The sequence below is a fragment of the Symphalangus syndactylus genome, chromosome 20 (assembly GCF_028878055.3).
Source record: "Symphalangus syndactylus isolate Jambi chromosome 20, NHGRI_mSymSyn1-v2.1_pri, whole genome shotgun sequence".
Classification (NCBI taxonomy): Eukaryota; Metazoa; Chordata; class Mammalia; order Primates; family Hylobatidae; genus Symphalangus; species Symphalangus syndactylus.
The window spans coordinates 63,449,147-63,471,028 of NC_072442.2; the positions used below are offsets into that span (position 1 = coordinate 63,449,147).

Below are 21,882 nucleotides of genomic sequence, written 5' to 3' on the forward strand. Positions count from 1 at the left end.
CGTTCCACTTCTTAGCACTCAGGAATTTGGTTTCTAGGAGTCTCTACCTCTCTGTGCCCACCACCCCCAGGCCGATAGTCCCCAAAGCCAAGCACCACCATAGTTCCCCCACTCAGCAATGACCCCCCCAACCCCCACTCCGCCTGCCAGGCCTACCTTGGCTCTCCCTCCTCTCCATGGCTGTCATCTTCCTCCTCGCTGCCGCTGTACTCATATTCTGTCTCCTCTGCAGGGGAGGCCACTGCAGTTATCTCACCCAGTGCCCCAGACCCGCCGTGGGCCAGGGAAACCTCGGGTGGGGATAACCAGAAGGTCTCTCTGGGTGGGCAAGCATGAGGGGCCCCACCCACTTCCTGGAGGCAATGGGAGGACAGTGGGTCTCAGGTGTGGGCCTGGACAGGGACCGGGACTGGTCCCGGGGCAGCTGAGGTGTGGCAGAGCCTGTGCTTGTGCTCGCACACGCATGTGCTTAGCATGGAGTTTTTGTAAGGATGTGAAAGGCCGGTCCTCTTTTGGAAGGCTGACTCAGATTGGGAGGGAAAGGAGAGAAAATCCCTCGGCAGTTGCAAGTTTGAGAACGATCTCCTTGGACAGGGAGAACTGGGGCCAAGGAGGGGAGCAAGAAGGGGAGCCAGGAGCGAGCAGGGCTGGCAGAGAGGAGCCAGGCTGAAGTGTCCCCTGGTACCTGCCCCCTCCAGCCTGCCCACTGACCTTTCTCACCCCGCTTCTTCCGGGATCGGTCAATGTGGTCCTTAAGCTGGATGCGGACCTGCCGCTCCGTGGGCTGGTCCCGGATGAAGGGAAACTTCAGTAGCTGCTCCGTGGGTGGGCGGCTCAGGTAAGTCTTGATGAGACATGTGTCAATGAAGTCAATGAACTTCTTAGACCTGGAAACAGTGGTGGCTCACACTGGGAGGGTCCCCTCAGAAGGGATGGGTGCAGGAGGAAGATGGTGGATCATTCATCTACAAGCCACCTTGACATCCCTCCTGTCTTCATATCCCAACACCAGTCACTGCCCTCTGCCCCACAAAATCTCTTCTCTGGTGAGATCCAAGCCTGAGCACAGAGGGCACGAAGGTGGGGATGGCCTTGTCCAGGGACCTTCCTTCCCAGAGCCCACACTCTCAGAGACCTACCACTTCTTGGACTTGAGCCTGGGCGGAGGGTTCCGAGGAATGAGGAAGAGGGCTCGCATGGGGTGCATGTCACACAGAGCTGGACACAGAAGAGACACCCTCAGTCCCTTTCACTGCACTGGGAGCTATAGGACCCTTCCTTGGCAGGATCCCAGGACCCACCTCCTCCCTACAGCCACTCTCTGGGCCCTTCCTTTCCCTCCCCTCCTACTCCCGGCAGACTCAGAACTTACGGGGCGCTCCCTCTGCCATCTCGATGGCTGTGATTCCTAGAGACCAAATGTCACTCTGTAGACGGAAGAGAAGGAACAAGTGAATATTCCTGATAACTCTGCCCTGCAACCTCTCTTCACCCACCATCCTGGCCTCTCAGGAGCCTTCCTGGGCCACACCCCTTCCTGCAGCAGTGCCCTCCAACCCATCGCATCTTCCCACCCACACTTGCCTTGTCATAAGATGCGCCCCAACCCCTCACTGCTAACATCATCCAACCTTCCTCTGTCCCCAGCCTGTTCAGGCCCCATGGTCCCCATATTGCTTCCTGCCCTTGGCAGCCCCCATGCTCCCAACTTTCCACTCCATACCCTGTAATCGTAGGTGGCATCGGGGTTCTCATCACAGGCGATGACCTCTGGAGCCATCCAGTAGGGAGTCCCAATGAAAGTGTTCCGTCTGCCCACGGTGCGGTCCAGCTGAGCACTCACCCCAAAATCCACTGTGAAGACACAGAGGGAGGGGTCAGCATGGGGAGTCACCTCTGCTCCCTTGCCTCACATCCCTGCGTGCACACACAGGACTTGCCTGAGCCAGCTGTGGTCCTGGCCCGACCCAGACACCCCAGCACCCTCCTTTACCCCACCAACATCCTGAAGAACCCGATTCCATCTTCCTACATCTTAGAGAAAAATCCAGGTAAAAGGATCACGGACAGCATCAGATCCCATTTCCCCAGAGCAACCTGCAGAGCACCTGGCCCATAACAGGTGACAGGTGAAGAGCTTCCTGAGGGATTTTCAGCAGGAGGCAGGGTATTCCAGGGGGAGAGGGGAAGTGGGAGGGAGTGAGCCTCCCCAATAGGGAGGGAGTTGGGCCTGAGCCACCAGAGGGAAAAAGGGGCCCGTCATTCTCTGTTCTGGAGGTAAAACGGCCTCGTCAGCCTCAGAAGGAGCCGGCGCACCTAGCTTGACCTCAGCATTCTCTGTCAGCAGCACATTCTGCCCCTTGATGTCTCGATGGATCACCTTGTGGGCATGGAGATGGGCCAGACCCTGGGACATGAGAACAGGGAAAATCAGCCATGGTGTTGGATGGGGTGGGAAAGAGTAAGTGGGGAGTGAGTTGAGGGGACAAGGAGCAATCAGTCTGGACAGGGTTGGGCTGAAGGAGCAGACCCTCTCCACCAGGAGCCCAAGCAAGCTGAGCTGTCCTGGAGAGCTTCCTCAGAGTGGTGGCTCCAGGTGAATTCGCAGCAGTTGCAGGGTTACAGGTGGAGAAGCGGCAGAGCTTGGAAGCAGGAGCTTGTCTCCTCCAACAGCCTGAGACTTCCCAAGGTGGGGACCCTGCTTCCACATCCCACCCGCATCAGGCCTGCTGCTCCCTAAAGAGGGCACTTATGTCTCCTCCCAGCGCAGGGAGGATCTTTGCTCATGGAGAAGCTCAAGCCAGGGTAGCAGAGGAGGAGAAGACAAGGCGAGGGGCCTTGAGCTCACCCTGAGGATCTCCCTGCAGATATAGGCGATACAGTCCTCCTTCAGGGCGTTGCCTTTCGTGTTCTTTACCAGGTCAGTCACTGAACCAGCACCACAGAACTCCATCACCAGCTAGGATCCCGGGAAGGTACCAAAAGGAAAAGTATCAGTCAGACAAGCCCTCCCACCCCTGCCCCAATCCCCTGCTAGACTCCTGGAGGAGGATAAGAGACCTTGGGGTTAGAACTGGTATGAGCTAGAGAGCAAGGACCACAGAAGCCTCACAAAGGCCACAGGACTTCCTGAAGTCAAGAGAGAGAGGGAAAAAGGCTGGGTGCGGTGGCTCATGCCTATACTCCCAGCACTTTGGGAGGCTGAGGCAGGCGGATCACCTGGAGTTCAAGACCAGCCTGGCCAACATGGTGAGCAAGACTCCATCTCAAAAAAAAAAAAAAAAAGACAGAGACAGGAGAAGGAATACAGATGGAAAAGAACTGGCACGGTGGGGCTGGGTTTAGGGTAGGAGTCCAAGGAATCCCTGAAACTGTAGACAAAATGATGCAGGTATATGCATTTTCCTTGAGGAAGGGTCTAGTACTTTCATCAGATTCTCATTGGGATTCCAAACCCTAAAGCAGTTAAGAACTTTAGCCTGCTTTACAGGCTGGGCGTGGTGGCTCATGCCTGTAATCTCAACACTTTGGGAGGCTGAGGCGGGTGGATCACGAGGTTAGGAGTTCAAGACCATCCTGGATAACACGGTGAAACCCCGTCTCTACTAAAAAAAACAAAAAAAAAAAACCAAAAAAGTAGCCGGGCGTGGTGGCGGGCTCCTGTAGTCCCAGCTACTTGGGAGGCTGAGGCAGGAGAATGGCGTGAACCCGGGAGGTGGAGCTTGCAGTGAGCCGAGATTGCGCCACTGAACTCCAGCCTGGGTGACAGAGTGAGACTCTGTCTCAAAAAAAAAACAACAAAAACAAAACACTACTGCTTTGGGCCAGGCGCAGTGGCTCAAGCCTGTAATCCCAGCACTTTGGGAGGCTGAAGCGGGCGGATCACAAGGTCAGGAGTTCGAGACCATCCTGGCTAACACGGTGAAACCGCATCTCTACTAAAAATACAAAAAATTAGCTGGGCGTGGTGGTGGGCACCTGTAATCCCAGCTACTCAGGACGCTGAGGCAGGAGAATCGCTTGAACCCGGGAGGCAGAGGTTGCAGTGAGCCGAGATCGCGTCACTGCACTCCATCCTGAGCGACAGAGCGAGACTCTGTCTCAAAAAAAAAAAAAAGAACTTCTGCTTTGGATCAGGGCTGGCCCAAGGCTGGCTTCTATATGGTCAGCAAGTCAAGAATGGTTTTTACTTTTTTTTTTTTTTTTTTGAGACAGGGTCTTACTCTGTCGTCCAGAGTGGAGTGGTGGAGTGCAGTGGCGCGATCTCAGCTCACTGCAACCTCCGCCTCCCAGGTTCAAGCGATTCTCCTGCTTCAGCCTCCCAAGTAGCTGGGATTACAGGCGCGTGCCACCACACCCAGCTAATTTTGGTATTTTCAGTAGAGACGGGGTGTCACCGTGTTGGCCAGGCTGGTCTTGAACTCCTGACCTCAGGTGATCCACCCACTTCAGCCTCCCAAAGTGCTGGGATTGCAGGCTCCAGCCATTGCGTCTGGACTGGTTTTTACATTTTTAAATGGTTGCGGGAAAAAACAAAAAAAGGAATCCTATTTTATGACATGTGAAAGTGAAAAAACATTGAAATTTGAGTGACCTCAGTGAAGGTGCTGGGGGTATAGCCACGCTCATTTGTTTACGTACTGACTATTGCTGCTTTCGTGGTACAACAACAGAATTGTGCAGCTGGGACAGCAAATATGACCCGCAAAGCCTGAAATATTTACTATCTGGTCCTTCACAGAAAAAGTTTGCCAGTCCCTGACTTAGAAGCAGAAAAGGGGCTAAGAATCAGTGATTCTCCAGGTCTGCTAGAGACAGAGTGCATAGGGTCTACCTCAACAGCTACAACAGGGAACCTGGGAAGACCCTGAGAGAAACTCCTCCAGCACAGAGAGTAACAAGGCCAGGAGATGAGGAGGGCTCTGGGTCTGCACCTCCCAGGGAGGGCAGCTGAGACCCGGAGGCAGAGAAGATGGCTCCAACCAGTCTTCCTGGGAATCAGCATGCTTGTCCAAGTTTTCACTAAAAGCCACATCCAATGCAGGAAAAGGCTGGGTGGACACATATATTTGCATATGCAATAAAAGTAATTTGCATGTGCCTACTCCTTGGAGAGCAGAGCACAGTGAGAGGCGGGGAGGACCTGTGCCCAACAGGTCCAGAAGGGGGCGCCCGGCCACTAATGCCTCTAGCCCGCCACGATCTCCACCACACACACCTGGCAGGTAGACCTCCCTGTCACCTTTCTCCCTTTCTTTGTGTGCATGAGTGTGTGTGTTCCCAAAAAGCCAAAGGGCCTTGGAGGCCAGAACCATGGCTCATGCTCATCTACACAGAGTATACAGAAGTGCTTAGTAAGTGCTTGTTGTCTGAATGGCTGCTGGGAGGGGAGACCTGGCGTCAGCGCTGAAACTCCCGACAGCCATTGCCGCACTCCCTGCTGCTCCATCCTCAGGGACTGGGCTCAGTACCACAAAGGGTGAGGCTAGGGAAACATGTCAGCACCAGTGCCCAGGCTAGGGAGGGGAATAACTCTTAGGAATGTTCTGGGCCAGGCAGGAGGAATTTGGGGGAGGCCCCAAGCTCTGCAGCAGGCTCTGGTTTGAATGATGACTCAGAAGGGCTGGGTGCACTGTAGCATCTGGGGTGCTGGAAGGGGTCTGGGCCCTGTTATCTCCCACAAATATTTTGGTTCCGTTGCTTTCCCAGGAGCTGTGCTCAAAGGCAGAGAAACTGATGGACGGCCTCCCCACGGTCTCTCTCGCCTTTGCCAGGATTATATTTATTTATTAAGAGCCGATCGCACAGTGTGAGATACTGGTTAGGGGAAGGGTTGGGGCAAACGCCAGGACCCCTCCCCACAAAACACTCAAAGGATGAGATGCTGCGATTCATGGGGGCTGGAGTGCGGGGCCATTCATGAGGTAGGAGGCCCCTCTGGGTCCAGGGACGGGGGAGGCTGGGTAGACCGGAGGGAAGGTAGCTGGCAAAGAGAGATGTTGGGCACTGATACTGAGTCCTAGTGAACAGCCTGGAGACAGGGATTGGGGGGAGGGCAGGCAGGGGGGCGTTTCTCACCCAGAGCTGGTCATCGTTTCCCGGAGGGCTCTTCTTGATGAAGGCTCCATAGTAGGTGGCAATGTTGCGGTGGTGAGAGTACTTTTTCAGCATGTTGATCTCCTGTTTGATCTCCTCCTCCTCGTCCTAGGCAAATGGGAGGAGCTGAGCCCTGAGACTCCCCCCACACTCCCTTCTTGCTGGTCCAACCCTCCCACTGTCCAGCTCCACTCCCTACCTCTGTGACATCCATGACCTTGATGGCAGCCAGCTGCCCAGTCTTGACATGCCGACCCTGCAGGACAGCGGGATCTGAATCTATGCTCAGAGAGCGGAACGTAGAGAGGGCTTGACTCTAGGAGACACAGCTTTTTTTTTGAGAGAGTCTCGCTCTGTCACCCAGACTAGAGTGCAGTGGTGCCATCTCGGCTCCCTGCCAGCTCCACCTCCCAGGTTCACGCCATTCTCCTGCCTCAGCCTCCCGGATAGCTGGGAGTACAGGCACCCGCCACCACGCCCGGCTAATTTTTTGTATTTTTAGTAGAGACGGGGTTTCACCGTGTTAGTCAGGAGTCTCGATCTCCTGACCTCCTGATCCACCCACCTCGGCCTCCCAAAGTGCTGGGATTACAGGCGTGAGCCACTGCGCCCAGCCCAACTGTTTTATATTTTACAAAGTGCCCCTCAGCCGGGCGCCGTGGCTCATGCCTGTAATCCCAACACTTTGGGAGGCTGAGCCGGGCGGATCACTTGAGACCAGGAGTTCGAGACCAGCCTGGCCAACATGGAGAAACCCCGTCTCTACTAAAAATACAAAACATTAGCCAGGTGTCATGGTGGGCGCCTATAATCCCAGCTACTCAGGAGGCTGAGGCATGAGAATTGCTTGAACCTGGGAGGCAAGCTGAGACAAAGTGAGACTCCGTCTCAAAAAAAAAAAAAGAAAGAAAGGAAAAAGAAAAGAAAAAAAGAAAGTACCCCTCACTGTGGCTACACACCTCAGTGAATGTGCTGCTCATGGGAGTGGACAGAGGGAGAGTGCTCCTGAGCCATCATGGCCAACAGAAAAACCACCTACAGTGGACTTCCAAGTTACAGGCTCAACAAAGGCAAAGGGTCTCCTCCCATAAAAACTCAAGACAGATGAGAGAGAAACATTTATGTTCTGTTCCAGCCTCTCTGGCTTGGACTTTCTACAGTCTGAAAGTTAGAGCAGGGCATGAAAGATACTTCTCTATCCTAACGGAGGATGGAAGGAGTAGGAGAGGGAGGCTAGGGAGGGAGGAGCTTTGCCTCACCCTCTTCTCCTAAGCAAGACAAAATGCTGCTTTCCTGACTCACCAACTCTGGACAGGAGGCCTCTCCCAGAATCAACTTCACCCACAAAGCTTTTTATTCTTGCCGAAAGAGAAAGAACAGAGACAGAGCTGAGATTTTAGGGAACTCAGAGAAACACAGAAGGGCCAGCCGACATGTGCTAATGTTCCTGTCACCAGTCCTAGTGGGAGGAAACTTCCTCTTCTTGAGCGTGTCCCAGCCATTGCCCTCCTCCCGCAACATCCTTCTGAAATTCCTAGTGGGAGCATCTGAGGCTTGGAGAGGAAAGCCCAAAGGCTTCCTGGGGAGGAGCAGGATGGAGGAAGGTGGCCCCTCATGGGGATGGACTGGCTTTGCCAGCCCATGGGTAATTTTTATCCTCAGCCATTCAAGACCCCAAGCCCAGAGACGCAGGAGCACACGGCACCACTATTCCCATGGCAACAACAAGGCAAGAGATTGCGGGTGGGGTGCCTGTTTCCCCAAAGTTTGCAAGAGAAGGAGTGTAAGAGAAAGGCAGGTGGTCTCAGTGACACCGGAAACACGGGGCTAGAGATGCAGAAGAGACTTGCGACAGTATCTCGCACTCTGTCTGGAGATGAAAAAGCCATGGGCCCCAGGGGGCTCCAGTCAGAGGCAGCATTCACCCTGAGCATCCTCACTCCCTGCTGCAGTGGCTCCCCCCATCCAAGTGTGAGCAGTGGTCAGGCCACACGAGAGGGCTGGGCTGGCCAACCTAAAAGCTACCATCGGTGGCTGAGAACATGCCACTTCTGTCAGGGACAGAGGCAGCTCAAAAGCAGAAAGCCTGAGCTCTGGCTCCAGCAGGCCAGCTGTGGGAGCAGAGGCCACTTTCCCTCTGCAGAAAGCCACCCATTAGATCCCACTGCCTCAAAGTCCTGGGTCTCTTTGTGGTCCGGGGAGAGGCCAAACCCACACCTCTGGCCTTAGCTCTCTGAATCCCAGGAGACTTCTGACACACAAGGCCGTATGCCCTTCCACCTGCTCTCATTGCTGCAGGCCACCCTGCCTGGCTGCTGGCCTGTTCCCACCATGTCCGGGACTGGCTCTGCACTCAGGTAGAGAGAGGCATCAACAGTACCTCCTTCTGGGTGCTCTTTCCTCTCCCCCACTCTACTTTTCCAGGGCCCCAGCCTCTGGCATCTCCCATAGCCCCCCTCAGACCTGCAGACCAGGAACCTACTTCCTTCCTCTCCTCCCAAGAGTGCCCTGCAGATGTGGAGGTCATACTTCCACACCATTCATCTCACCTTGTACACCTGTCCATAGGTTCCATTGCCGACCACCTCCACAAGCTCAAAGATCCCAGCAGGGTCCTAGGGGAAGGAGACAGAAGAATACTGTGTCAGGACTTTAGAAAAGAATTACAGAGCTAGAGGGGGGTAAAGTGGTATCCAGTCAAGATATGGGAGTGAAGACCAGCACATCAGGAGGGCACGTGGCAGGAACCCTGGTGGCTGGCTGCACTTTTCCTGGATTGGTTCAGAGTGAATGTTCTATGGGAAAAGTTGGAAGAAGTGAGTGTCTGGGTGCAATGGCTCACGCCTGTAATCCCAGCACTTTGGGAGGCCAAGGCAGGTGGATCACGAGGTCAGGAGATCAAGACCATCCTGGCTAACACGGTGAAACACTGTCTCTACTAAAAATACAAAAAATTAGCTGGGCATGGTGGCAGGTGCCTGTAGTCCCAGCTACTCGGAGAGGCTGAGGCAGGAGAATGGCGTGAACTTGGGAGGCGGAGCTTGCAGTGAGCCGAGATTGCGCCACTGCACTCCAGCCTGGGCGACAGAGCAAGACTCCGTCTCAAAAAAAAAAAAAAAAAAAAAAATAGAAGTGAGAGAATGTGGAAGTCAGAGCCCAGATGGCTTTTCAAAGACATGTTCCCGATTTCAAATCCACTGAGAAACTGTATCTGTACCCTCATCTGCAAAATGAGGGTGCACGAGTACCTTCCTCTGGGGTTGGTACTCACATTTTAAGTGAAGAAATGCCCATCAAATGCTTCAGATGGTTCCTGGCACCAGAGCATGTGCCCAATAAAAGTTAATGACCATTATTATTATCTTACTTCTTAAAAGCGGGGATGAGGAAAGCTAGCAGGTAGCAGGAATTTCAGGGCCACCATCCTTTTGTCCTTCCCTCTTCCCAGTCCCCCTGAGACTGAGGGCTTCCAGGCCAAGGTTTGAGGCAACTGAGGGCAAAGGGACCTGGAGGGAGGGAGTCAGCAGGTGATGGTGAGAAAGGGCCTCTAAGAAGGGAGAACTTTCTGTTCCTACTTTTCTGAGCCAAGCAGTGCCAGGAGGAGAGGGCCCGAAGGGCTCAAACAAAGCCTCTAAAGAGGCTCGTCCTCCCCCTGGGCCAAGAGCAGGCAGGCCTGGCCTCAGCAACACAGCTGCTGTCGGGAGGCCGGCCACCCACACCCTCCTGGCAGAACTTTTTTTTTTTTTTTTTTTTGAGAGAAAGAAGTTGGGAGGTGGAGCTGCTAGCTGAAGAGAGATACAGCCCAGTACTGTCCACACTCCTGCACCTCCTGCAGAATGATGGCTTTTTTTTCTTTTCCTTTTGAGACTGGGTCTCACGCTGTCACCCAGGCTAGATGCAGTGGTACAATCATAGCTCACTGCAGCCTCAGTCTCCTGGGCTCAAGCAATCCTCCCACCTCAGCCTCCTGAATAGCTGGGACCACAGGCATGCACCACCACTCCTGGCTAATTTTTTTTAGTTTTTAGTAGAGACGGGGTGTCACTATGTTGCCCAGGCTGTTCTCAAACTTCTGAGTTCAAGCAGTCCTCCTGCCTTGGCCTCCCAAAGTACTGGGATTACAGGTGTGAGCCACCACGCCTGCCTCAGAGCCGACAGTTCTGACAGTTCTGGTGTTTTACGGGGCAGGCCCCTCCCCACCGCTGTGGGGACCGAGGGGAGGCAGAAAGTGAGGATGGAACTTAGGCAACACGTGGCCTCCGTGCTGAGAATCCTGAAAGCATATAATCTAAAACTCCTTTCTCCTTGATTTTGAAAGCTAATATAGGGTTTCTGGAAGAAAACAAAAATCCCACAACCAAAAACCCCACATCCATGCCAATAAAAGCACTTCATCCACTGAAGTAATAAGCCCAAGGAAGATGACCTGTGCATGCTGAAAACCAGAGAGACACCAGCCCAGGGCTTTTTTTTTTTTGAGACGGAGTCTCGCTCTGTTGCCCAGGCTGGAGTGCAGTGGCGCGATCTCGGCTCACTGCAAGCTCCACTTCCCGAGTTCATGCCATTCTCCTGCCTCAGCCTCCCAAGTAGCTGGGACTACAGGCGCCCACCACCACACCTGGCTAATTTTTTGTATTTTTTAGTAGAGACGGTGTTTCACCGTGTTAGCCAGGATGGTCTCGATCTCTTGACTTTGTGATCCACCCGCCTCGGCCTCCCAAAGTGCTGGGATTACAGGCGTGAGCCACCACACCCGGCCCAGCCCAAGGCTTTTAAAAAATGTCCTCACTGTGCACTTTTTCTATTTTCTCAAAGAGGAGCTGGACAGCAGAGATGTGCCCCTGGCACCCTGTGCGTGCCCTATCAGAGCATGTACCACGAGGCATTGTGACTCTACATTTACTTGTCAAATTCACTGGAGAAAGGGACTGAGCCCTCCTTGCTCACCAGATAACGTCTAGCACCTCGCTGAGGCCTGGCACGCAGCAGCCTGAGAAAACACACCAGCCTGCTCGGGAGGAAGAAATGACAGAGCTGAAGGGGGTTCCTTCTCTGTGCTCTGAAGGGGACTGGGTTGACCAGATCAAGAACTTTGTGGGTCTACATTCAATTATTTGGCTTCAGCTAAAGTTAAGGGAAAAAAAAGAAAATCTTGGCTGGGCGTGGTGGCTCACACCTGTAATCCCAACACTTTGGGAGGCTGAGGTGGGTGGATCACGAGGTCAAGGGATAGAGACCATCCTGGCTAACACGGTGAAACCCCATCTCTACTAAAAATACAAAAAATTAGCTGGGCGTGGTGGCAGGCACCTATAGTCACAGCTACTCGGGAGGCTGAGGCAGGAGAATTGCTTGAACCCAGAAGGCAGAGCTTGCAGTGAGCCGAGATCGCACCACTGCACTCTAGCCTAAGCGACAGAGCAAGACTCTGTCTCAGGAAAAAAAAAAAAAAAAAAAAAAACTTAACAAATTTATTCATTTTCTTTGAAATGGAATTTTGCTCTTGTTGCCCAGGCTGGAGTGTGCAATGGCATGATCTTGGCTCACCGCAACCTCCACCTCCTGGGTTCAAATGATTCTCCTGCCTCAGCCTCCCAAGTAGCTGGGACTACAGACATGTGCCACCATGCCCAGCTAATTTTGTATTTTTAGTAGAGATGTGGTTTCACCCTGTTGGTCAAACTGGTCTCAAACTCTTGACCTCAGGTGATCCACCCGCCTCAGCCTCCCAGGGTGTTGGGATTACAGGTGTGAACCACTGAGCCCAGCCTAATTTTTGTTTTTTTAGAGTCAGATCTCACTGTGTTGCCCAGGCGGGAGTGCAGTGGCATGATCACAGCTCACTGTAGCCTTGAACTCCTGGGCTCAAGCAATCTTTCCACCTCAGCCTCCCAACACATTAATATTATAGGCATGACCCAGCATGCACAGCTAAAACAATATCTAATAGGTGTAAAACATGGTCGGATCCACAGGAAAGAGAGTTGTCACTGCAGTGCAGGGGGCTAACGAGAGGTCTTTCTGACCGAGAGCTGGAAGGAACCTGAAAAAAGTCATCTCATCCGTCTTCAGTTCTAGATTAGAGGCTCAAAGACCATAAAGTTCCCTACAGAGCTGCCCAATAGAAGAACTCATCCATTCCGGGGCCTCTGAACTGACTGCTGCAAAGTCCTTTCTTGAATCAAACTGTAGCTCTTTCTGAGATGGAGGGAGATAGGAAATAGGACCTATGGTCATAATTTTCTGAACACTCCTAATCTAAGAGGGAAAATACCGTGGGCCTGTTAGAGCCATAATGATCTGTCACCATCAACTCAAATCACTACAAGTACATTTTAATTTTGTAACCTTGACTCCCAATCTGTCTCCTTCCTCTGTGTTTGGGTGGCACTGAGGGATGAAGGAATATTTGAGGTCAGACACCCTGGATTCAGATATCGACATTTAATGGGTTTCAAGTCGGTTTCCTGAAAACTCCTACTGGAAAGGGTGATTCAGAGAAGCAAGTCGGGGTCCTGCACGTGGCACTCTGGTTGTTGTCTCTCACCCTCTCTCCACCCAGATGCTCCATGTTTCAATAGCAGCACCGCTTTCCCACCACAGTCCAGCCTCTGCCTAATCCTCCTCCTCCCTTTCCTGCATCACAGCCACCCTGTCCTTTCTCCCTTCAACATGTGCTTGGCTTGTCTGCCACCTCAGACCAATCCCTCACGTCCTCCCTCCTGGAACTCTAGCCTCCCCCATGTCTTCCTTCTGCTGCCACTGATTTAGTGCCACTGATTTAACTCTTCCAAAATGGCGCTTTCCTGATTTTACTCTTCTACCCAGAACTGGTAGCGGGGCTCCCCAATGCTTAGAGAGTCCCAACACCTCAGCCTGATATTTAACAATGCCCCGTTATTATCCAACCACTAAATATCTTCTGAGTGAGCGCCTCCATGTGCCCTGCACTGGGCTAAGCCCTAAGCAGGGAAAACCTGAAAGGCAATCGTATCTCATTTCATTCATCCATTACATATTTCCTGAGCACAAACTATGTAATAGCTCCCGAATTAGACACAAAAGGGAGCTCACCGATATATGAGAAATATAAAACCTTATAATTTAATAGATTGGCCAAGTACTCAAATATGAAAATGTGGCAGTCTACGATTATATATTATAACACCAGCCGAAAGCACGAAAGCCGCTGAAATGCTGCTTGCTGTGGCAGAAAGAGCACGGGAGGGGGTTTTCAACTCTGGCACTAGTCGTGTGTCTCTATGCAAGTATTTAACTGTTTGAGGCCTCATTCCCCTCCCACAAGCTAAGAGGGGGTTGGACTGTGTAAAAAGTCCACTTTAGGGTTGGGCGTGATGGCTCACGCCTGTAATCCCAGCACTTTGGGAAGCTGAGGAGGCCAGATCACCTGAGGTCAGGAGTTCGAGATCAGCCTGGCCAACATTGTGAAGCCCCATCTCTACTAAAAAATATAAAAATCAGCTGGGTATGGTGGTGGGCACCTGTAAACCCAGCTACTCGGCAGGCTGAGGCAGGAGAATTGCTTGAACTCAGGAGGTGGAGGTTGCAGTGAGCCGAGATCGCACCACTGCACTCCAGCCTGGGTGAAAGAGTGAGACTCCTTCTCAAAAAAAAAAAAGAAAAGAAAAAAGAGTGGCGAAGACCATGCTGTGTTGTGGGAGAGCAGTCTGGGTTTGAATGTTGAATTGGGGATGTTAAAGGATACACAGGTACATTCTATTGGGCAGTTAGAAACAAGGATCTGTAAATACAATTTACAGACATTGAGTGTGAGAGTTGGAGATACAAACAAGATATTCAGGGAGAGGGTGGATGGCCACGGGCAACACGTGAGAGCAGCAGAACAGTCGCCAGAAGACGAGATGGTCACGGAGGCTGCACAGGGATAAGGGGAGTGATGGCCTCGAATGCGGCAGAGCAGCCAGAGGGCACTGAAAAAAATCCCACTGACCTCAGCAGCTCGGAAATCACTGGGAACTGCCGCTGTGTGAGCAGAGGGCAGACAGCAGGGGCTGAAGGAGACAGGGCTGTGCTGAGGAAATGAGGGCAGCACCCTTTCTGGAGAAGTCTAACCTTGAGAGGAAGGGGGAAAATCAGATGACAGCTAGAGCTGGCAGCAAAGTCAGACAATAGGGTTTTCAAAATAGGGAAGATCATTCATCATTATGGAGGGGAAGAACCCTAAAAGGGTGGATGTTTGAGGAGTTGATTTTTCTTTTGTTTCTGAGACACAGTCTCTGTCACCCAGGCTGGAGTGCAGTGGCACGATCTCAGCTCACTGCAACCTCCACCTCCTGGGTTCAAGTGATTCTCCTGCTTCAGCCTCCTGAGTAGCTGGGATTACAGGCGCGCAACACCAAACCTGGCTAATTTTTTGTATTTTTAGTAGAGACGGGGTTTTACCATGTTGGTCAAACTGGTCTCAAACTCCTGACCTCGTGATCCACCCACCTCGGCCTCCCAAAGTGCTGGGATTACAGGTGTGAGCCACTGCACTCAGCCAATTTTTGTACTTTTTATGGAGACAGGGTTTCACCGTGTTGCCCAGGCTGGTCTTGAATCCTGAGCTAAAGAGATCCACCTGTCTTGGCCTCCCAAACTGCTGGGATTACAGGGGTGAGGCACCATGCCTGACTCTGTCCATCCTTTTTTTTTTTTTTTTTTTTTTTTTTTTTTAAGACTTAGTCTCATTCTGTTGCCCAGGCTAGAGTGCAGTGGTGCGATCTCAGCTCACTGCAACCTCCACCTCCTGGGTTCAAGTGATTCTCTTGCCTCAGTCTCCTGAATAGCTGGGATTACAGGTGCCCGCCACCACCCCTGGCTAATTTTTTGTATTTTAGTAGAGACAGGATTTCACCATGTTGTCCAGGCCGGTCTCAAACTCCCGACCTCAAGTGATCGGCCCACCTCGGCCTCCCAAAGTGCGGGATTACAGGAGTGAGCCACTGTACCTGGCCTGTCCATCCTTTTGATTGGAGCCATCCTAGTAGGTGTGAAGTGGTATCTCATTGTGGTTTTGATTTGTATTTCCCTCAGGAGGCTGAGGCAGGAGGATCCTGTAAGTCCAGGAGTTTGAGGCTGCAGTGAGCTATGTTCATGCCACTGCACTTCAGCCTGGGCAACGGAGTAAGATCACCTCCCTACCTCATCTAGAAAAGGATGGACAGTCAAAAGTGTTGATGAGGGCATGGAGAAACTGAAATTGTCATACACTGCTGCTGGGAATGTAAAATGGTCCAGCCACTTTGGAAAACAGTTTGGCAGTTCCTCAAATGTTAAACAATGAGTTATCATATCACCCAGCCATTCCACTTCTAGGTAGATACTCAAGAAAATTGAAAACATATATCCACACAAAAATATGTAGATAGATGCCCACAGGAGGATTATTAATAACCAAAAAGTAGAAACCACCAAATATCCATCAACTGATGAACAGATAAATGTGGTATATCTATATAATACAATGATATTGGCAATAAAAAGAAATGAAGACCAGGTATGGTGGCTCATGCCTATAACCCCAGTGCTTTGGGAGGCAGAGGTGGGAGGATCACTTGAGGTCAAGTGGTTTGAGACTGCTTGGCAGGTTTGAGACCAACCTTGGCAAGATAATAAGACCATATCTCTACAAAAAATTTAAAAAATCAGTGAGGCATGGTGGCATGTACCTGTAGTCCCAGCTACATGGGAGGCTGAGGTGGAAGGATCCGTTGAGCCCAGGAGCTGAAGGCAGTAGTGACCTATGATAGCACCACTGCACCCCAGCCTGGGTGACAGAGTGAGTGAGACCCTGCCTCTAAAAAAAGAAAAAAAAAAAAATTAAAACAAACAAACAAAAAAAGGGAATAAACTACTGCTAGATGTTGCAACATGGATGAACCTTGAAGATATGCTTAATGAAAGAAGCTAGTCACAAAAGGCCACATATTATGTGGCTACATTTATGTGTAATGTCCAGAACAGGCAAATCTAAAGAGATGAAAAGTAGATTAGTGGTTGCCAGGGGCTGGGAGGAAGAGAAAATGGGTAATGACTGCTAATGCATACTGGGTTTCATTTGGGAATAAAAAGGTTCTGAAATTAGATAGTGAAGATGGTTGCATAAGTCTGTGAGTATACCAAAAACCACTTTAAAATATTTTATTTTAATTTTTGTTAATTTGTTTTTTGAGACAGGGTCTCACTTTGTTGCTGAGGCTGGAGTGCAGTGGTGTGATCTCAGCTCACTGCAACCTCCGCCTCCTGAGCTCAAGCAATCCTCCTGCCTCAAACTCCCAAGTAGCTGGGACTACAGGTGCACACCACCAAACCTGGCTAATTTTTCTATTTTTTTGTAGAGATGGGGTTTCACTATGTTGCCCAAGCTGGTCTTGAACTCCTGAGTTCAAGTGATCTGCCTGCCTTGGCCTCCCAAAGTGCTGGCATTACAGGCGTGAGCCACCACACCTGGCCTAAAATATTTTAAAAGGATAAATTTTATGGTATGTAAATTATATTTCAATAAAGCTGTTATTAAAAATAATAATCCTGGCCGGGCGCGGTGGCTCACGCTTGTAATCCCAGCACTTTGGGAGGCCGAGGCGGGCGGATCACGAGGTCATGAGATCGAGACCACGGTGAAACCCCGTCTCTACTAAAAATACAAAAAATTAGCCGGGCGTGGTGGCGGGCGCCTGTAGTCCCAGCTACTCGGAGAGGCTGAGGCAGGAGAATGGCGTGAACCCGGGACGCGGAGCTTGCAGTGAGCCGAGATTGCGCCACTGCACTCCAGCCTGGGCAAAAGAGCAAGACTCCGTCTCAAAAAAAAAAAAAAAAAAAAAAAAAAAAATAATAATAATAATAATAATAATCCTTCAATATCACTAATAATAGGAGGAATGCAAATCAAAACCCAAAGAGATAGCATCTCACCCCAGTTAAAGGGTTATTATCAAAAGACAAAAAGGCTGGGCATAGTGGCTCACACCTGTAACTGTAATCCCAACACTTTGGGAGGCTGAGGTGGGAGGATCACTTGAGCCCAGGAGTTCAAGACATGCCTGGGCAACATAGTGAAACCACTCCTCCACAAAAAATAAAATAGTCTCAAAAAAAAAAAAAAAATTGGCCGGGCGCAGTGGCTCACCCCTGTAATCCCAGCACTTTGGGAGGCCGAGGCAGGCGGATCATGAGGTCAGGAGTTCGAGACCATTCTGGCTAACATGGTGAAACCCTGTCTCTACTACAAAAAAAAAAAAAAGTTAGCTGGGCGTGATGGTGGGCGCCTGTAGTCCCAGCTACTCGGGAGGCTGAGGCAGGAGAATGGCGTGAACCCTGGAGGTAGAGCCTGTGGTGAGCTGAGTTTGCGCCACTGCACTCCAGCCTGGGCGACATAGCAAGACTCCATCTCAAAAAAAAAAAGAAAAAAAATTGTGCCACTGCACTCCAGCCTGGGCAACAAACTGAGACTCTGTCTCAAAAATAAATAAATAAATAAACAAATAAAATAATAAATAAAATAAAAATGAATAAATAAAAATAAAATAATTTTAAAAAGACAAAAAAAAAAAAGAGATGCTGCCAAGATTATGGAGAAAGGGGAACGAACTCTTATACACTTTTGGTGGGAATCTAAATTAGTACAGCCTCTATGGACAACAGTAAGCAGGTTCCTCAAAAGACTGAAAATAGAACTATCGTAAGATCAGGCAATACCACTGCTGGGTATATATCCAAAAGAGAAAAAATCATCAGGTACAGTGGCCCACGCCTGTAATGTGAGCACTTTGGGAGGCCGAGGCAGGAGGATCACTTGAGCCCAGGAGTTAGAAACCATCCTGAGCAACATGGCAAGACCCTGTCTCTACAAAAAGTACAAAAAATTAGCTGGACGTGGTGGTAGGCACCTGTAGTCCCAATTACTGGGGAGGCTGAGGCAGAATTGCTTGACCCTGGGAGGTGGAAGTTACAGTGAGCTGAGATCGTGCTATTGCACTGCAGCCTGGGTGATAGGAGTGAAACCTTGTCTCAAAAATAAATAAATAAATAAATAAATAATTTAAAAATTAAAAAATTAGGCCGGGCGCGGTGGCTCACGTCTGTAATCCCAGCACTTTGGGAGGCTGAGGCAGGCGGATCATGAGGTCAGGAGAGCGAGACCATCCTGGCTAACATGATGAAACTCCGTCTCTACTAAAAATACAAAAAAATTAGCCAGACGTGGTGGTGGGCGCCTGTAGTCCTAGCTACTCGGGAGGCTGAGGCAGGAGAATGGCATGAACCCGGGAGGCAGAGCTTGCAGTGAGCAGAGATTGCGCCACTGCACACCAGCCTGGGCGACAGAGCGAGACTCCGTCTCAAAAAATAAATAAATAGGCCGGGCACGGTGGCTCACGCTTGTAATCCCAGCACTTTGGGAGGCCGAGGCGGGGGGATCATGAGGTCAGGAGATCGAGACCACGGTGAAACCCCGTCTCTACTGAAAGTACAAAAAAAAATTAGCTGGGCGTGGTGGTGGGTGCCTGTAGTCCCAGCTACTTGGAGAGGCTGAGGCAGGAGAATGGTGTGAACCTGGGAGGCGGAGCTTGCAGCGAGCCGAGATCACGCCACTGCACTCCAGCCTGGGTGAGAGAGCGAGACTCCGTCTCAAAAAAAAAAAAAAATAAAAAATAAATAAATAAATAAATAAATAATTAGCCAGGTGTGGCAGTGTGCACCTGTGCTTCCAGCTACTTAGGAGGCTAAGGTGGGAGGACTGCTTGAGCCTGGGAGGTTGAGGCTGCATGCAGTAAGCCATGATCATGCCACTGCACTCCAACCTGGGCAACAGAGTGCCTCAAAAAAAAAGAAAAAAAAAAGAGAGAAGAAATCAGTATATGGAAGAGACATCTACCCTCCTGTATTTATTGTAGCACTAGTTATAATAGCCAGGATACAGCATTAACCTAAATAAATGCATACATAAAATATTGCATATCTATATAAATATTATTCAGCCATAAAAAGTAATGAAATCTGTCCACTTGCAGCAACATGGATAAGCCCTGAGGATATTATGTTAAGTGAAATACACCAGGCACAGAAAGACAAACATTACATGGACTCTCTCATATGTGGGGACGAGGAAGAGCTGGTCTCAAGGAGGTGGAGAGTAGAAGGGGGAGGTGCCAGAAGCTGTGAAGGGCAGGGGGATGAAGAGAGACTGGTTAATGGATTCAGAAATACAGGTGGATAGAAGAAACACTAGAAGGTTCTAGTGTTTGACAGCACAGTAGGGTAACCACAGTTATCAATACTTTATGGTAAATTTAAAAAGAGCTAGAAGAGGGTTGGGCGCGGTGGCTCACGCCTGTAATCCCAGCACTTTGGGAGGTCGAGGAGGGTGGATCACCTGAGGTCAGGAGTTTGAGACCAGCCTGGCCAATTGGGTGAAACCTCATCTCTACTAAAAATACAAAAATTAGCTGGGCGTGGTGGTGCATGCCTGTAGTCCCAGCTACTTGGGAGCCTGAGGCAGGAGAATCACTAGAACCTGGAAGGTGGAGGTTGCAGTGAGCCGAGATCATGCCATTGCACTCCAGCCTGAGCAACAGAGCAAGACTCTGTCTAAAGATATTAAAAAAAAAAAAAAAGAGCTAGAAGATATGGAATGTTCTCAACAAAATAAGTGTTTGAGGTAAAGGATATCCAAATTATGCTGATTTAATCATTATACATAGTATGCATGTATCAAAAGATCACATGTATTCCATCAATATGTATAATTATGTATCAATTACTTTTTTTTCTTTTTTGGAGACAGTCTCGCTCTGTCACCCAGGCTGGAGTGCAATGGTGCCATCTTGGCTCACTGCCACCTCCGCCTTCCAGGTTCAAGCAATTCTCCTGCCTCAGCCTCACGAGTAGCTGTGACCACCATACCTGGCTAATTTTTGTAATTTTCGTAGAGATGGGGTTTTGCCATGTTGGCCAGGCTGGCCTCAAACTCCTAACCTCAGGTGATCCGCCCACCTTAGCCCCCCAAAGTGCTGGGATTATAGGCGCGAGCCACTGTACCTGGCCCAATTTTTTAAAATTTTAATTATTATTCTTTTTTAGAGCTGGGTCTCACTATGTTGCCCAGGCTGGTCTCAAACTCCTGGGCTCAAGTGATCCTCCTGCCTCAGCCTCTCAAAGTGTTAGGATTACAATTGTGAGCCATTGTACCTGACCGTGTACCTATTTTTTAATGCATTTTTAAAAATCCTAAGAGGCAGGGAACGGAGACTGAGGAGACTGAGATAGGAGGATCACTTGAGCCCAGGAGGATGAGCGTACAGTGAGCTGTGGTCATGCCACTGCACTCCAGCCTGGATGACAGAGCAAGACCCTGGCTGAAAAAAAAATAAAAAGTCCTAAGAGCACCTACTATAGTGTTCAGTTTATTATTATTATTATTATTATTATTTTTTGAGATGGAGTCTCGCTCTGTCACCCAGGCTGGAGTTCAGTGGCGCGATCTCGGCTCCCTGCAACCTCCAACTTCCTGGTTCAAACAATTCTCCTGCCTCAGCCTCCCGAGTAGCTGGGACTACAGGCACACCCCACCACACCCAGCTAATTTTTTGTATTTTTAGTAGAGATAGGGTTTCACCATGTTGGCCAGGATGGTCTTGATCTCCTGACCTCGTGATCCGCCCACCTTGGCCTCCCAAAGTGCTGGGATTACAGGTGTGAGCCACTGCGCCTGGCCTGAAAACTTTCTAACTCTATGATTCCAAATGCTCAGGTTCACACTCCACGAGGCTGCCAACCTAACGACTATTTATTCCTTCCTATTGTGTGCCAGAAACTGTGTTAGGCTGGGGAATACAACAGTGAGTAACTGAAGCAGTCCCTACCTTACTGGTGTTTATGTTCTGAGGAGAGAGGCACACATTAATAACCTCTACAATTAATTGTGTAATTATAGCCGTGGTATGTCTTTGTTTTCTTTCTTTCATTGCATCTCAGACGACACAAACTCATGTATTGTTTCTTTTTTGAGACAGGGTCTCACTCTGTCACCTAGGCTGGAGTGCAGTGGCACAATCATAGCTCACTGTAGCCTCGAACTCCTGGACTCAAGCGATCCTCCTGCCCCAGCCTACCAGGTAACTGGGACTACAAGCACACACACCACTCTGCCTGGTTACTGGCTATTTTTTTTTTTTTTTGGTAGAGACGTGTCTCCCTGCGTTGATCAAGCTGGTCTCGAACTTCTGGGCTCAAGCTATCCCCCTGCCTCAGTCTTCCAAAGGCTGAGGTTACAGGTGTGAGCCACCATGCCTAGGCTATTTTAATGTTTTTTTCATAGACCACAATTTCATCATTTTATTCTATGTAGCTGTTCCACATAGGCAAATTTGTCCTTATGAGTAAAGGGGAAGAAAAAAAAAATCCTTGAAACTTTCCCCCTCTAGTCCAGCGTCTGGTTATTTAAATGCACATCTCATGTAAAACAGAAAAGATAAAAAAGTAAAGATAAAAATAAAAACGTATGGAGTGACACTCCTCCTGCTGCTGCCAAGTGTGTCTCTTGGACCGAAAAGGAGGAAGGAAGGTTTCGGTCGTGGAAAGAGCTCTGGTCTGTCTTATGTGCTGTGAAGTGCGGGGTGCCAAGAGAGCACAACTGACCAAGGCTGGGGAGCCAGGAAAAGGTTCTTTTGAAGAAGACATATTCAAGCTGCAGTGGTCTAACCACCTTTCCAGTACCCTCCTCTGAACAATGAGTGCTGTAATCTGCCCCATCCTTCCGGCCCTGAT

At 50.2% G+C, this 21,882-nt stretch overlaps 1 protein-coding gene across 24 annotated transcripts in view; it reads right to left on the bottom strand.

Moving 5' to 3' along the window:
- Positions 1-21,882, bottom strand: part of MINK1 (misshapen like kinase 1) — a 71,182-nt gene that overhangs the window by 10,762 nt on the left and 38,538 nt on the right. For 18 of the 24 annotated variants that reach the window (XM_063628379.1, XM_055257874.2, XM_055257873.2 and 15 more), the window contains exons 2-11: positions 8,646-8,711; positions 6,296-6,352; positions 6,079-6,204; positions 2,849-2,959; positions 2,317-2,407; positions 1,724-1,854; positions 1,373-1,427; positions 1,140-1,218; positions 712-887; positions 157-226 (exon numbers count right to left, since the gene is read on the bottom strand). In XM_063628379.1, the coding sequence (XP_063484449.1) occupies positions 157-226; positions 712-887; positions 1,140-1,218; positions 1,373-1,427; positions 1,724-1,854; positions 2,317-2,407; positions 2,849-2,959; positions 6,079-6,204; positions 6,296-6,352; positions 8,646-8,711 (962 nt within the window). The remainder of the gene's footprint in view (positions 1-156; positions 227-711; positions 888-1,139; positions 1,219-1,372; positions 1,428-1,723; positions 1,855-2,316; positions 2,408-2,848; positions 2,960-6,078; positions 6,205-6,295; positions 6,353-8,645; positions 8,712-21,882) is intronic. The other 6 variants (XM_063628380.1, XM_063628387.1, XM_063628386.1 and 3 more) reach the window with 1 other exon arrangement.